Source organism: Pomacea canaliculata, linkage group LG2, assembly GCF_003073045.1.
Source record: "Pomacea canaliculata isolate SZHN2017 linkage group LG2, ASM307304v1, whole genome shotgun sequence".
Lineage (NCBI taxonomy): Eukaryota > Metazoa > Mollusca > Gastropoda > Architaenioglossa > Ampullariidae > Pomacea > Pomacea canaliculata.
Window position 1 is genome coordinate 31,158,838 of NC_037591.1, and position 15,196 is coordinate 31,174,033.

Sequence of the window (15,196 nt, forward strand, 5' to 3'; positions counted from 1 at the left end):
CAATGATCGAACAGCGAACCCCCATTGCTACAACAAGCAGCAGACTCAGCTCTCAAGCAGACGACGCGTGACGTAGCATGGGCATGACGTCAGGCGTTGCGACAGTCAGCGAAAAAAATAGGCCTCGACCTTTCCCCCGTGCGAACCGGATAAAAATAACCTGGAATATGACGTCAAACGTCGTCTGCTGTGAGCTGCCTTTCTATGGTGCGTCCCATGCGTTGAGAGAAAGGCAGGCACAGAAAAATGTCTGATGCGCGACATTGGGTTACTGAATCAAATTTTTTTTTTTTATCCAGAGACTTTTTTTATTCAGAGGCTAGGATGCCATTCAGAAGCTAGTCTTACGGCATGATAGTCAACAGAGCGGCTTTTAATTCGCTGCACAACTGTGGAAGCATAACTGCATGGTAATGTTCTTCTATTTTGTTTTCCTTGCAACGAGTGAGTACAGATAGTAGCTCATCGATTTCCTTGCAGACAACGAAACCCATTAAATGTACGTACCTTTATTTCCTTAAGAATACACAAATTCATGACTGTGTCCATTCCAGATTCAGCTGCAGTTCCTGAAAGTATCTGCTAGACGTTTGAGTGTCTGGATACAGGTCAGTATGTGACTTGCTGCATTTGCTGTTTGAATGGTGTATGTCTGGAAGGATTATTATTTTGAAGTTATTAAATAACAACCCAATCCCTGACTGTTGTAAACTACACGAGTCTGACCTCTTTCTGTGCATGATATTAGGTGTATATCTCGAGAACGGGAAAGGTGTAATCACCCAGATTTTGCTGAAATACCATTGTCGACTCAGATTTTTAGACCTATCAGAAAAACAGTGTCCCATCAGACCTTCAGATGCAGGAAATCTAAATTTAGACCTAACGTGGACGTGTATTGAGGGACTGATGTCTGTATGCCGAGACTCACTCTTGGCCTCTTGCAAAGTGATCCGCTGTTAGTCTCAGCGAGCCGTAACAAAGAATGTGAATAAAACGAAATTAAAGCTATGTCGTCTAATGCCTAGTTTTAGCAGTTAACTGGAAAAAATCGTTTGCGAGCAGTCCAGGGATATTAGTTCGTGGTTTGCCTGACAGCAAGCTTTATATCATTGTAAAATCACAACATTTACACGGATAAACATATGGAGTTACCTGTTTCTCGTGTTTACAACATCTGCAATAGAGATATAGTGCTCTTTCTGTGACATTTTTTGTGACTTGTTGACTGTTACACAGATGTAGTAATTAGGTGTCACAACAAAATCTCTTTCAAATTTTTGTTTTTCGAATCAGGCTCTTAATCTATCAGAGAAACTACCCAACAGAGACAGAGTAATCCAACAAATGCCTCTGGCTGAGATGACTTAGAAGCTTCCACAGGTATCACAGAGAAACCTTATACTGGGTCTTCTTTTTCTTCTTCGCTATCTTTATCTGTCGTCGTCAATGTTGTCATCATACTTGAGAGTTTATTTAGCACTGAGTTCTGTAATATCTCGTAATAACACTAGCCACACGTTATATGTTCAGGTACGGGTTTAATCCGCAATCGTATTGCAATATCACTAACACAGGTACGAGTTTAATCATAAGCCACACATTATTTTGCAGTTTGACTGGCTTCGCTACTTACGTCGTAGGTTGAACAAGACTGGCGAGAGCTTTAATGTCACATTGGAAGAGGTGATTGCTAGCGCAATGTATTAGAGTATTTTACCGAGCTCTTTGTCTTGAATAACGAAACATCTGACAGGTGTGTGTCTTGTATCATCATCTGTCACTAACCAGCTATCGAAATAATAAAATTCATTACAATCCGAAGTAATTCCCTAATAACGACCCAATAAACTTACATTTCATAAAAATACTTTATTTTGAAAGCTTTATTGTGTGCGCTTCGAAAAACGAAAGTTGGTGGGAAATAGTTTCAATACTCACTCACATACGTCTTTTCTAAGGATATAGCAATACAGAGAAAATAGCATAGACCTGTGCTGGTCAAATGTCAGGGACGTGTGTTGTGTACATGTATTGTGTCAGGGACGAGAGTTGTTTCCCTTGGTCACGGGGATAGCGAGTGAGTCTGAGAGAGGTGACTGGCCCGTGATAAAATGCAAACCAGTGAGTAAAGTTCACCCCAAGCTAAGGCTTCGAGAACAGTGTATGAGCATTCCCAACGAAACCGCCTAGTCGGATGGTCTTGCTGTACGTGTGGTTACAGGGACCGGGAATGAGTGGTTTAAGTTCCTTGCCTAGTCAAGGTAACAGATTAATTGTTGCAGAAGTTGTGAATTTTGATTGAGGATGTAAAGAGATGTGTTTCTAAATGATTTATATAAATGATTTAATTTTATAGAGTAAATACATTTTTCACTTAAAGTTTTGGCACAATATGTAGTAGGGTATAAATTCAGTACATTAATTAACCCACCGAGTTACAGGAACTTGTGGTGAGAGAACTTACGGTGACCAGGAGTAGTGGAGCGAGTGGCTTGCCAAGACAAGGAACTTATGAGAGGACTCCTGAGAGAACCTACGAGAGAGAGAGATAACCTCTGCGAGAACTTAGGAGGGAGAGAACGTAGAAGGAATCCGACGGCAGCGTGAGCTGGTGCAGAATCCTTTGGGAGGGTGTGTTCCCAAGGAAGCCGCCGAGACGCGGGAAGTTTTGGTGTACGAGTCGGAAGCGACCCCCCCATGTTGGGGAGTATGTGTTCTCCAGTGGATAGCCTAGTGGGAGCTGGCTACGGAGATTCCGTGGGAATATGTGTTTTCATGTGTGAGTCAACCTGTACGCTCGCAGTGGACTGCGAGGGAGCACTGGGATTCTATTGGAATAGGTGTTGTGTGTAAGTGAGTCTGTACGTTCGCCGTGGACAGTGAAGGAGCGTTCGTGCCCCAGGGATCGGACTTTTATGTCGCGGAAAAGACGTGAGTAAACCAGTAACTGTAAGTGTATAAGCTTTATATACAATATTCTGAGAAACTATGTGCGCTCGAGACTTATTTCCAAAGTGGCGCTTGTATTGTTATAACACCGCGGGAATTGGACAGGCACGGTGGACTACCACCGTTGAGAGAGGACAGTGTGCCGAATGACATGTGTATTGGATAGTTAGTGAATGTTTATGCTCTGTGCTTTTGTTTCAATTGTTTTTGGGTCTACCAGACCTTTGACCCACTTTCCCCGAGAGAGAGGATAAGTAAGGGCTTTTTTTTTTCAGTAAAGTACACGAGAAGCCCATTGGCAGATCGTTGTGTTTTGTGTTGTGTGAACGCGCGTGACGTCAGTGTGTGACGTGGCTGTGACATCAAAAAAACGTTTTAAAGTAAAGGAACTACAAAACTTTGATGCAACATATAACTCGGATTTTGAACCTGTACTTATCTCAGATTGACATAGAGATTGGTACAGGAGGTCACACTTGTCTCATCACATTCGAACGACGGACAAATAAGGTTTTAGAAGTTTTCTTTTTCTTTTTCTTTTGGTTTTTGTACAGAGCTCTGCTGAACTATGGTGTACGGCGTCATGTGTACTCGTGTTTCCCTTATCTGGACAAAGAATTACGGGACATATCCGTGAATTTTAAGAATGTGAGGCGACGTTACTCTACCTCTCTACCTTGATTGTATGTCTGACTGGCTGGCTAGAAGATAGTTCACACAGGTGTTTCTACCAAGCAAACACCGCACCCTATTTTGTTTCGTGAAAAATACTCAAGACAACAATACCAGCTTCTACTTGTAAGCCTATCAGTATGCATTGCTAGTGGCTTAAATAATCACAGACAGTTCTGATTTCTTTTCTCAGGTCTTGTATGGCAAATCACAGTTGCCAGAACGCTGGAAGATATGCGTACAACAAACTGACACGCTTTTTTCCTACGCTGTAAGCAGACTTTATGTGGACAAAAGATTCTCTCCAGAAGATAAGCAAAAGGTTACTGTTTGATTACGATAATTTATTTACTTTGTAGTTTAGTTTGGATTCCAACACTGGAATAGTGGAAGTACGCTTCGCACGGATAGCACAGGGACACCTACCTAGACGAGTCTTTATATCGTATGTATTGGCATGGGTTTGTTTTATGTTAAATAAATAATTTACTATCATACGTTAAATCACACGTCGTTGAGTCTTGTGGTCGTGGGTCATACGTATAGTTCCCTTGCAAGTTTAAGTTGACGTGGGTTATGTGTTGCCAGGAACCTTCTCGCTATCTTCAAGCGGCAAAAACTGTTAGTGTTCGGTCTCGTTACAAGACATAAAACTACTGAAGGACGTCGCCATGGTAAGCAGAAAAAAAGCTGGCGAACGTGAAAGAATAGATATAACATGAGCTACCCCAGTGGCAAGCTCTCGTCGCTGGTGTATTCAGTGTTCACCCACTCCCCTCCCGAGATGAAATCAAGCCATGTGACTGAATCAGACTATTGTGGAACGCCTATAGTCGGTGTCGCCTTCCGTCCCCATTTAGGGAAAGTTTTGCAGCCGCGATGTAAGTCCCGCACCTATTACTTGAGCAACAGTCTTTGCAAAGTTGTACTCATTTCAACGCACAAAGAAGACCTTAGAGTGCCGTTAGTTATGTCTGCCTGTGCACAGCAGCTTTCACTCCCAAATTACCCGCTCTTCTGGCACGTGTGCCTTCAATACACAAAGACAATATTATGGCAGGTATTAAAGAAATGTACCTGGGAAACTGACCTGAATACGCAATGTCGGCTGGTGGTGTTGCTATTCTGACAAAAGGTCATTTGAATGAGCGCGCGCACACGCACACACACAGAAGGAGATATATACCCACACGACGGGGCACGTACAAAAGCATACAGGACGATGGCAATAATTTAGCATCAAATTAAAACATGATAGGGGCAGGTATAAACAGATAGCACAGAGCGACACGACAATGCGGTAGCTCACACTTTTAATGCAGGTAAGAAAAGGAAAAAAACGAAAGTACAGACAGGTGTGTCTTTGCAGAAGCACTGACGCATGACAAGGTCATATTAAGCTCCCCCTTTCAGATAAGGTGAAATGAAAGATTGCGCGATCGGGACATACTTTTTAAAATGTTTTTCTGTAAACAGCCTGTACAGTTATATTGTAAAGCCACTAACGTGAAAGTTAGCTAAAATAGCTTCAACCAATTGGAGAGCTGTCAACCTTTAGAGGAGCGTCTATACAAACGTAACCTCACGATTTTGATGCATAGGTATTTTTTAAAGGCATACATCTCGAGAACTGAACGGAGTATTTTCACGATTTGAAGAACTACCGTTCTGCATACATATTTTACCAATCATTAAAAAATATGCACCCGACTAGATCTTTAAGTCCTTGTGAAAGAAGTAAACAGAGCATTGACATCTTGGTCGGCCGGTTGCTGAACCCGCTCAGTCACACACGAGTAGATTTTCGAGGCACGGTATGTTAATAGTGCTTTGATGGCTGGCTGGCTGCCTACCGAGATGTACCTTAGCTACTGACTGAGAAAAGAGACTAGCAATCCCCTCATATGAACAGTCAGTCCCTGTGAGCCTGTCATTGAGGTTAGACGTGTAGACCCGTGTACTGGATGAGCTTCGTCCTCGCTTACCATGGCTGACAGTAGCACAGCGGGTAGTAATACTGTCCTGTCTCCAGAGAAAATTACGTGAGTTGACTTTCTGTCTTCGTAACACTCATTAAGAAAATGTAAACCTATTTGCTTTCTATTAAGTTGAGATCTTAGGACAAACGTACACTAAGGTCACCACCCCTTCAAACCATATTGGTTTATTCGCTATATTCGCATCTCCTAATGTTTTTTAAATGTTTTAGTTTTACTTTCTATGCAAAAGTGAAATGCTGCCACAAGAATATAAAATCAAATATATGTGAGCGTTTAACCAGAAGTATTTATGTACAGACTTAGTGTACACTCGAGTAAATAAGAATGGGACAAAGTCCTGTTAGAAAGCTTTGGGTGAAGGAGGATATTGGTATCATTTTCACTCACGAAGTATTTCAAGAAGAGGGCTTTGAAAAATGTGGCTGAGTATTTGCGCATATAAAGTGTCAGCAAACTCCAATGTCGACGTGTTGCGCATTAAAGCTTGTATGCTTATGTAGAGGCTTTAATAAATGCGAGGACAGAAACACACACACAAACATACGTTTTATTCAAAATTAAAAGGTGTTTTGAAATAGGTACAAAATAAATATAGATGAAATAACAACTGGATAACCACTGAGAGATATCTTTACGTTTGTCGGCAGGTTTTCAACAAAAAGAATTCTGACAACAAGTGAGAAGTGGCTCATCTTTGCGGTCATTATACTTTTTGTGGCCTTTCTGGTCTTCCTCGGACTTTTCATCGCCTTTTGCGTTAAATACAATGAAGTCAAAGGCAAGTAACAAATCTGAGAAAATATGAAAATAAAATGTGTTTCTGCATCTCTTTACTTCTCTCTCCTAATTACTGTTGCACTTTGGGGGAGCATACATGAAGGTGAAATTCATTTACTCAGGACATGGTAGGCCATATGATGTTCTCATTATGTATTTTCAATTTTTGACTGTTTTAGTCTCTTTCCAGTTTATCTGTAAGGTCTTTAAATGTGCTCGTTTGCTTCAACTGAATTTAATGAAACACGGTCTCTGGGTAGATTTTCAAAACATTCTTCTTCAAAGATGGCTCGTTTTGTCGATAAACTTGAATATCACGAAGATTGTCCTTCATCAAATCCACCACAAGAGAACAAGCAAAGTTTGAGATATTATAAATTAACTGGAAGCATTTCATAGAACATATTTTTTAAAATACTAATCTTGTTAATTAAATAATTTTAAAAAGTCACAGTCCTCGAAAAAGGATGGCAATGATTACGAGCTACAGACTGAGACAGCAGTGGAATGTAATGGGATGCTAAGGTACATTGTGCTCTGCATTGGTTAATTTGAGCGAAGGGGATAACGAACCTGGTTGTCGTTGTCCAACAACGTTCACAAAGTGGTGGTAGTGGTGGTAGTGGGGTGCTGTGGTGATGTTTCGCTATTTTGTCTTTGTTTCAGCAGGTCCGTACACAAAACAGATTATTAATTTCTTTAGTGACTACTAAGCCCGTTATATGTAACCTTATTTATTCAAGAGTACACTAATTCACGTCTGTGTCAATTCCAGAGTCAGCTACAGTTGCTGAAAGTGTCTGCCAGACGTTTGAGTGTTTGGATTCAGGTGAGTCTGAGTGGATAGACTTTTTGCTGTAGAAACAATTATTGCCTAAAATGCATAATATTTTAACAGACTTACTAACTGTTGTGAAGGAAGCAGATACATTCTCTAACTCTCTCACTCTTTCTCTTTCTCGCAAGCACACACAAACGCATGCACGCACGCTAGCTCTCTCTCTCTCTCTCACACACACACCTATAAACACGCAAAGACTCTTTGAAGTGCACACACGTCTGACAAATGATCCTCGCACATCGCAGTGCCTAGCCAACCGGCACATTCGTGTATTTGATTATTACCCACTATTTAAGAAACACATAGACACCTGCACACGCACACGTACACATACATTCTGTCTGTCTTTTCCTCTCTCTCAAAGACACCAACTTATATATATGTATGTTTAACTAGAGAGAGAGAGAGCGAGAAGTTGTCTTATGCTGGTGCACTAATAAAATTGTTGGTTTATTCATGCATCAAACATGCACTAGACGCAGTTGCCTAAACATGGAGACTAATTGTTCCACGGACTTTGCACTTTAAAACAAAGAAACAAACAACGCGGAAAGATCTGCATTGTCAGAATTGTTTCTTTGCGGGTTTCCTCTACTCACTACAAACTACGTTATAACATTTGTGCAGCTGCCTACATCGCCAAAAGTATTAACATCAGTGTGGATCCTTGTGAGAACTTCTACCACTTCGCGTGCGGACGCTGGTTGGAGGACCACCAAATACCCGCAGACGACATCACCGTCAGTGCCTTTTCGATAATATCTGAGGACATCAAGCAAACGCTGAAAGGTCAGTCAGAAGTGAAGGCATAAAACCTTCCTTTCGTCTACCAACATCACTATGTACTGAAAGATGTCAACGCGACCGTCGCCATTATTGTACATAGACACGATTTCAAATGTTAGGGTCTCAGGTAATCAGAGTTTAAAGCACAGTAAGATCAATGCTAGTAAAAATGTGTTACAGAACTTCTTATCCTTGATGACCCTGAGGCTCCAGAAGCAGTCATGCAGGCACGAACATACTTCCGGTCCTGCGAAGATGTTGGTGAGAACCCTGTCTTCTGGTGTACATTGGCATCTATATTCCGCTACATGTCACCTCTGGCTACACATCTTTCACTGCCTTTCTTCCCCAGGGATAAACAACTTTTATCAAACTTAATGTTTTACTGTACTTATTATACCTATTGACAACTTAAAAGATTTGTCATCATAATCAATTAATCAATCGATAACTTAATCAATAATGATGATGATTTACAAATAGATACCATAGACAAATTGGGCAAGAAGCCACTACTCGACCTACTCGATTTGAATGGAAGAGGCATCTACCCGACACTTCAACCATCCTGGACAGACACGGGTATGACTTTCTCGGACATTGTTGAGTACCTCACAAATTGGGGTGCCTTTGAATCTAACGCCTTAATCATCATGAGTGTCGTCGTTGACGAGATGCAGTCAGACAACCACATAATTCTGGTAACATGTCAAGAACCTTTTCTTTCAGAATACATCCCTTTCTTTTGTCTGCGTCTTGCCGTCTTTTCCTGTTTCGTGAAATTTCTTTGTTTTCGTCGTTTCATTATCGTTTTTATATCCTTTTACATAGATAATAATAAACAAAAAAGACACCTCCTGGTTTCAGTTCTCTCAGACTGATCTGATACTGCCGTCCCGAGATATGTATCTGGGAGAGAGAAACAGCACTGAGCTGAATCTCTTAGAAAACCTATATGGCCAAGTCCTCGAGGCCCTGGGGGCAAACGCTACCACAGCTGGTCTAGACGCCGAGGACGTGGTGGACTTTGAGATTCAACTGGCCAAAGTAAGTGTTGGATCACTCTAGGGTCAGTGGTGACGGGGTTCTCATTAAGTATCTGATGTGATCCTGTGGTTGTTTTTACTATTTTTCTAAATATCTAATGCCATTATTGCCACTAGCTAATGTTACAAAACCAGAAAGGAGGCAACGGTATTTGCATATAAAATGATTTGCAACTAGTGTTTAGTTGGATGAATAATTATTTTCTTGTGCATGGGTGACGTTCCGCGCAAGATGCTTTTTCATAAATATGGAAAAATACCATTCAACACAGATGTCAAAGTTAAGAGGGATACGCTTTTATTGTATTGTCACAGTGAGAAAGTTGCTCGTTTGACATCCCTGTCTAAAAGTGACCTTACAACTGCAGTGCATAGGTGTGTTCCTCCAGGACGAAAAATTTGTATTCACATAGATTTTGGTGAAATACTATTGTGGACTGAAGCTTACAAAGCTATGAGAAAAAAGTGTACCCTACTACTACTTTAGAGGCTTGAAATTTTGGCCGATCGCAGTCCTAAACTGTCGTTGATTGTTGGCCAGTGCGTGTAGCATGAAGTCATTATGTTACTTCACCCAGATGTAATAATGATTTGATCACAACAAAGTATCTTAAAAAGTTTTGTTGTTTGAAACAGGCTCTTGATCCACCAGAGAAACTTCTCGACAGGGCCAACCAATTGCGTAAAATGTCTCTGGCTAACTTGACAAAGACCTTTCCAGAGGTAACAGAAAACCCTCATGCTCAGTCCTCTTTTTCTTCTTTTCCGTCTTATTTATCCTCGTCAGAGGTATCCTCATATTTTAGCGGGTTTTTTTTTTTCGCAGTCAGTTCTTTAATTCCTTCTAAATAATGATATATACATGTGACCATCAACTTGTAATATTAACCACACCTTCTACTGCAGTTTGACTGGCTTGACTATTTGCATCGTGAGTTCAACAAGACTGGCGAGATTTATAACATCACATTGGATGAGATGGTAGCCATCGATGCGTTAGAGTATTACACCAAGCTCTTTGCCTTGGTCAATAAAACGTCTAGCAGGTGTGTATCTTGTCTCGTCATCTTTTGTTATCGAGTTATCGAAATATGTGAAACAAGTACATTTTAAAGAAGTGCTCACTTTAACAAACAAAACCAATTCTCTAATAACGAACCAGGAACTGACATTTTTTCAAAAGTGTGTACGTTTAACGCTTTATGTTGAGTGCATGGAAATAAAAATCGTTGATAACATTGTGATGGTCACATTCATTTTATCTAGTGCTATAGCAATACAGAGATAAAACCAGAAACCTGTGTTGGTCGCATAGTTGTTTTCAATAAAAGCAACTGCAAAAATGACGCATATGTAACAAACAGAAACATTGGTACAGGAGGTGACGTTTCTTGTCACATCACATCCTACGAACCATGGACAGTTGTGTTCTGTTTTAGAAATTGTCTTCTTGTTGGTGTTGTTGTAACAGGACTCTGCTGAACTATTGTGTATGGCGTCACGTGTGGTCGGCTCTGCCGTATCTGGACAAAGAGTTGCGAGACTTGCATGCGAACTTCAATAAGGTGACGACACGTTTCTCTACTTGTCTACCTGCTCTTGCTTGCATGGCTTTCGCGGTTACTAGACGACAGATCACACAGGTGTTTGTACCATGCAACAATCACTTCCTATTTTGTTCCTTGAACAATACTCAGCTCAACAATAATAATTTTTTACATGAGCTTTTAACACAAACGGTTTTGATTTCTATCCTCAGATCTTGTATGGCACAAGACGTTTGCCAGAACGCTGGAAAACTTGCGTACAACAAACTGACGATTCCTTTCCCTACGCTGTAGGCAGACTGTATGTGGACAAAAGATTCTCTCAGGAAGATAAACAAAGGGTTAATGTTTGACTCTGCTACTGTATTCACGTAATAGTCTAGTGCAGGGGTGGGCAATTAATTTTCCCAAGGGGCCGCATGAGAAATTGGGATTGTTTTAGAAGGTCGGACTAATATAGTTAACTCAGTTTTACTCAATACTGTATATATACTGACGGGCGGGCCAGAGGGCGATCCGGTCAGAGACAGGAGGCGGGCCGTAAACGGCCCGCGGGCCGGCCTTTGCCCAGGTCTGATCTAGTGTGTTATGCATTCGTAATCTAGTTTCAAAAAAACTACAAAATTAAATAATCATATAAAGATCAGTTTAAGCGTTTTAAATAAAAAATGGTAATATCTTTCAACTTCTTACAACTGATTGTGACAAATGAATATGAATTTATGAAATATATTTCGAATAATAACTTTATAATTGTTTTTGACATATAAATGTGTGTTGTGTGTGGTTCATAAAGCAAATACTCATGAGATACTTCTCAGAGAGGGAGACAGAGAGATAGAGAAAATGTATATGAGCGCTTGAGTGTGTGTATGTACTTACATGGTAATCTCCTCACTCCACAGATGGAAAAGATGATTGACAGTCTCATTAGGACTTTCAGAGAACTGCTGCAAGGAAGCAGCTGGATGACACAGCCTACGAAGGAAGCCGCCCTGAAAAAAGTTTGACCCTGCCTTGACAAATTATTTTTATTTTGTTTTGATGAATGTGTTCTTAACTCCAATTGACAGACTCTCGGAAAATGTCGTGGCAGTATACAACCGGGTGAAATGAGAATAATCAGACTCAATCAGACATCAGTAATTATGTTAGCAGGACCTCGGAATTTGTGACAAAACGCTTTTCACGACAAACGTTCTCTTACACTAAACACGGGTCACACAAAGCTTGGCTTTATTTTATTATTGTTGCTATTAAGCTGACATTATCATCATCATTATCAACTTGCTTTAAAATTTAAAAAAAACTAAAACAAAAGTCTTAATAACTAAAACTAGGTTTCAGCCTTTAATGTTAGAATATTTTAAACATGGAGAAGTATCCTACGTGAATGTAACGGCAGGTAAGATCGCCACGTCACTGAATAAGCAATTCTGACTTTTGTTACAGCTGAGCTTCATTACTAGGAAGATTGGCTATCCGGATCTCATTCTAAATGACACCGCTCTCAACGCCAAAAGTGATATGGTAACACCTGTCATCTAATCTTTTCTAAACCCACCAGTTATACGCATGCGTACTCATATCCACCCGGATAGCTAATACATTGTTGTCAAACCTTTGCTAAAATGTTGAACTCATTTTATACTACGTAGCTGGGGAACGCTGCAGGTGTGTTATTTAGATAAAAATAATATTTTGGAAAACGCCGATGAGTATTTTGGGATTAGTTATTGATTAATTTATTTAGTTTTAATTTTTGTGTTTGCTTCTGTTCGTTATAGTACGAAGTAGACCTACAAAATTTCTTTGGAACTGTCAATGAGATAAATAAGAAAGATTACCTCTGGATGCTAAAGAACCTACGTAAGCCCGTGGACAGAACTAAGTAAGTTTTATGACATGAGCATGGATAGGTGTGTGTGTATCTATGTATAAATACTGAGACTTTTATTATTTCTTGAAGAAAGGCGTGTATTGTCTCTGATAAAGCCGTTGCAATGATAAGCGAACGTATTCGGTTTCACGTTTAGTGCCATTATGCGACGAAGTGCTTTGAAAAATGGATTACAATGTTCAAGACTTCATTTTCAGATGGTTTATGTCTGCATCTACTGTGAATGCTTACTACGATCCTTCATCTAACGAAATAGGTAAGACATTGACAACAGCTACTAGAAAAAAGTCACCACAGCCTATCGACGATCGGTAAAACTTTGCCATTAACTCTTTCTCGCTTTCTCTTTAACGCACACCATCACATCCACCACCACCCCCTCCACACACACACACAACTCATAATGATAGTCGTCAATCGCACAGCAGACTTATAATTCTTCCTCTGAAACCTCGTTCAGCTTAGGATGTCGAGAATCACCTGGTGCTCTTGCTTTCTCCATCTCTATCCGACTCTCCACTGATCACAAACATAAGACGATGTCACCTAACCTCAGTACGTGTGGACCACACAGCAGATTTCTTGCTGGTTTTTCCCCTGGATCTCTTCCAGCTTTAGCCGAGTACCAACGATAAAAAAGACTTTGGCGTCAGTTTTATCATCTCCATTTGTAAATTTTCATAAAATGACAGATGGGCGATGTTTACAATTGACCTACTTTATTCCTTCTAATAAAGACTTGAAAGTTATCTGTAGACTTCAGCTAAGGAGAACCGATAAAGTTTGTTTCCCTTTATTTTGAAATTGTATTATTTTAAGGCAACAAAGAAAACATTCTGCGTGACATAAAGTACCTGTCAAGAGCTTTATATCTGTGACATGTGACAAAAACGATAAATTTTATACTTTCTATATTATTTTATAATATAAATTTTGACAAATTTCATTTTTACTCTTTCAGTGTTTCCAGCGGGAATTCTCAACCCACCATTTTACAGCAAAACGTTTTCCGAGTACGGAACATGGCTAAAACATTTTTCTTACTTATATTCCGTTTTTCAATACAACTATTCGTTTTACGTAAACTGCTGTATTGTTTATATGCATTTCGGGGAAAATGACTACTAACAATTTTTATTTCTACTATGTACTCTCTAGGAGTCTAGGTTGTCGTTATTTGTCAAAGGCGAAAGCAGTCCAGCAGTGTGAATCAGTCTGTCTATGTTTCAGCGCCCACATCTACGGTAGTATCGGAGTAGTCATCGCTCATGAACTCACCCATGGCTTTGATACTACAGGTAACACGGAAAAACCTAATTAAACTGCAAAATGAGTTTCTAAATGGTTATTAAGCTGTAATGCTGTAGCTCAGATAGGCTTGAGCGTCTATATCATAGTTACAGCGTCCTCCACAATGGAGGTTAGGATTGGAGCTGATCGTCGTCCAGTGCAATAAACACTAATGTATTTTCGCTGCGTCTAAGGAAGAGAACACCAGGGTCCTTAGTTATGAAGAGAGGGTGCAATCTTACCCTGGGGCGAAATGGGAAGCTCAAGGAGAAGTGTCTTGTTTCCGAAATTATAAAAACATTAGTACGCGCGCCATAAAAAAAAAACCCATCTGGACGTGGTGCAGTAGAAACAATGAGATCACCACTACTCTAAGTAAGACGTAAGCAATGCATGTAAGGGGTGGTGTTTCAGAGTGTTCTCCAGAAACCTTGTGATGGCGTAGTAATGCGGGAGGAGGTTGTGAAGGGTTTACTCAGCAAATAGTATAAAACGGCTTTAGAATTGTCAGACGCTGTCAAGACATGAATTTGCGTCTCCTCACCGGGTACGCAGCCAATGGCCTGAGTCAGGCTGGCAGGGCAAGACAGATGCACACAGACAGGATCTGTAACATCCAAAGCACACAACAATGGCCAAGTACACCCATAAGTATATAGTACCCACCGCCTCTTCTTCTGATTCCTAAAAAAATGTTATCTCGTGAGACTATTTAACAACAGTGTTAAACTAAGGTGTTCCTATACAGGAAACGTAGGATGATTATGAATAAACAATTCATTAATTACCTGCAACATTGAACCTTCGCTCAAATGCGATTACACAAAACCGCGTAATGTCTAACGGAAATAAAATTGTTCATAGGTTCACATAGCTATATGACAAACAATTATAGCATTATACATATAAAAACATATTTAACTGAAGACAATTATGACAAATATAACACAACAAAACGGTTATCCAGTCACAAGGGTTAACGTGATCTAAGGGCACACACGTGTAAGAGGTACAACAGTCAGAATTCTTTTTCATCCAGTCTTGATGAACACATTTGATTTACAGGTAGTACTTATGATGAGAAAGGTAACCTGCGGCAGTGGTGGCAAGAGGACGATCTCAAGAACTTCCAAAGTCGAACTCAGTGCATGGTGGATCAGTACAATCAGTTCGTGGACAAGGAGCTGAATATGACCGTAAGTAGTCGTGTGGGCTCGCCATAAAAAGTCATTTAGTCGATAAGATTTGAAACATTTACTAAATCTATTCTATTGAACAAGCTAAAAAGCGAGTATTTATTAAATATATTAAGAGGCTACTGAAAATGAGATGATAATTCTACTGAAGATGACATCTACATTTATTGTCTTTAATCTTAAAAGTTC

The 15,196-nt window shown here is 40.1% G+C and overlaps 1 protein-coding gene across 2 annotated transcripts in view; it reads left to right on the forward strand.

The window, feature by feature from the left end:
• Positions 1-5,181: 5,181 nt before the first annotated feature.
• Positions 5,182-15,196, forward strand: part of LOC112556401 (neprilysin-1-like) — a 31,504-nt gene continuing 21,489 nt past the window's right edge. Inside the window, exons 1-18 of one of the 2 annotated variants that reach the window (XM_025225375.1) lie at positions 5,182-5,666; positions 6,272-6,402; positions 7,177-7,230; positions 7,870-8,031; positions 8,209-8,289; positions 8,512-8,729; positions 8,896-9,075; positions 9,711-9,797; positions 9,981-10,120; positions 10,546-10,639; positions 10,834-10,962; positions 11,527-11,625; positions 12,074-12,151; positions 12,409-12,512; positions 12,719-12,777; positions 13,483-13,534; positions 13,752-13,819; positions 14,877-15,007. In XM_025225375.1, coding sequence (XP_025081160.1) covers positions 5,611-5,666; positions 6,272-6,402; positions 7,177-7,230; positions 7,870-8,031; positions 8,209-8,289; positions 8,512-8,729; positions 8,896-9,075; positions 9,711-9,797; positions 9,981-10,120; positions 10,546-10,639; positions 10,834-10,962; positions 11,527-11,625; positions 12,074-12,151; positions 12,409-12,512; positions 12,719-12,777; positions 13,483-13,534; positions 13,752-13,819; positions 14,877-15,007 — 1,923 coding nt within the window. In that variant the 5' untranslated portion in view covers positions 5,182-5,610. The remainder of the gene's footprint in view (positions 5,667-6,271; positions 6,403-7,176; positions 7,231-7,869; positions 8,032-8,208; positions 8,290-8,511; positions 8,730-8,895; positions 9,076-9,710; positions 9,798-9,980; positions 10,121-10,545; positions 10,640-10,833; positions 10,963-11,526; positions 11,626-12,073; positions 12,152-12,408; positions 12,513-12,718; positions 12,778-13,482; positions 13,535-13,751; positions 13,820-14,876; positions 15,008-15,196) is intronic. The other variant, XM_025225374.1, reaches the window with a different exon arrangement.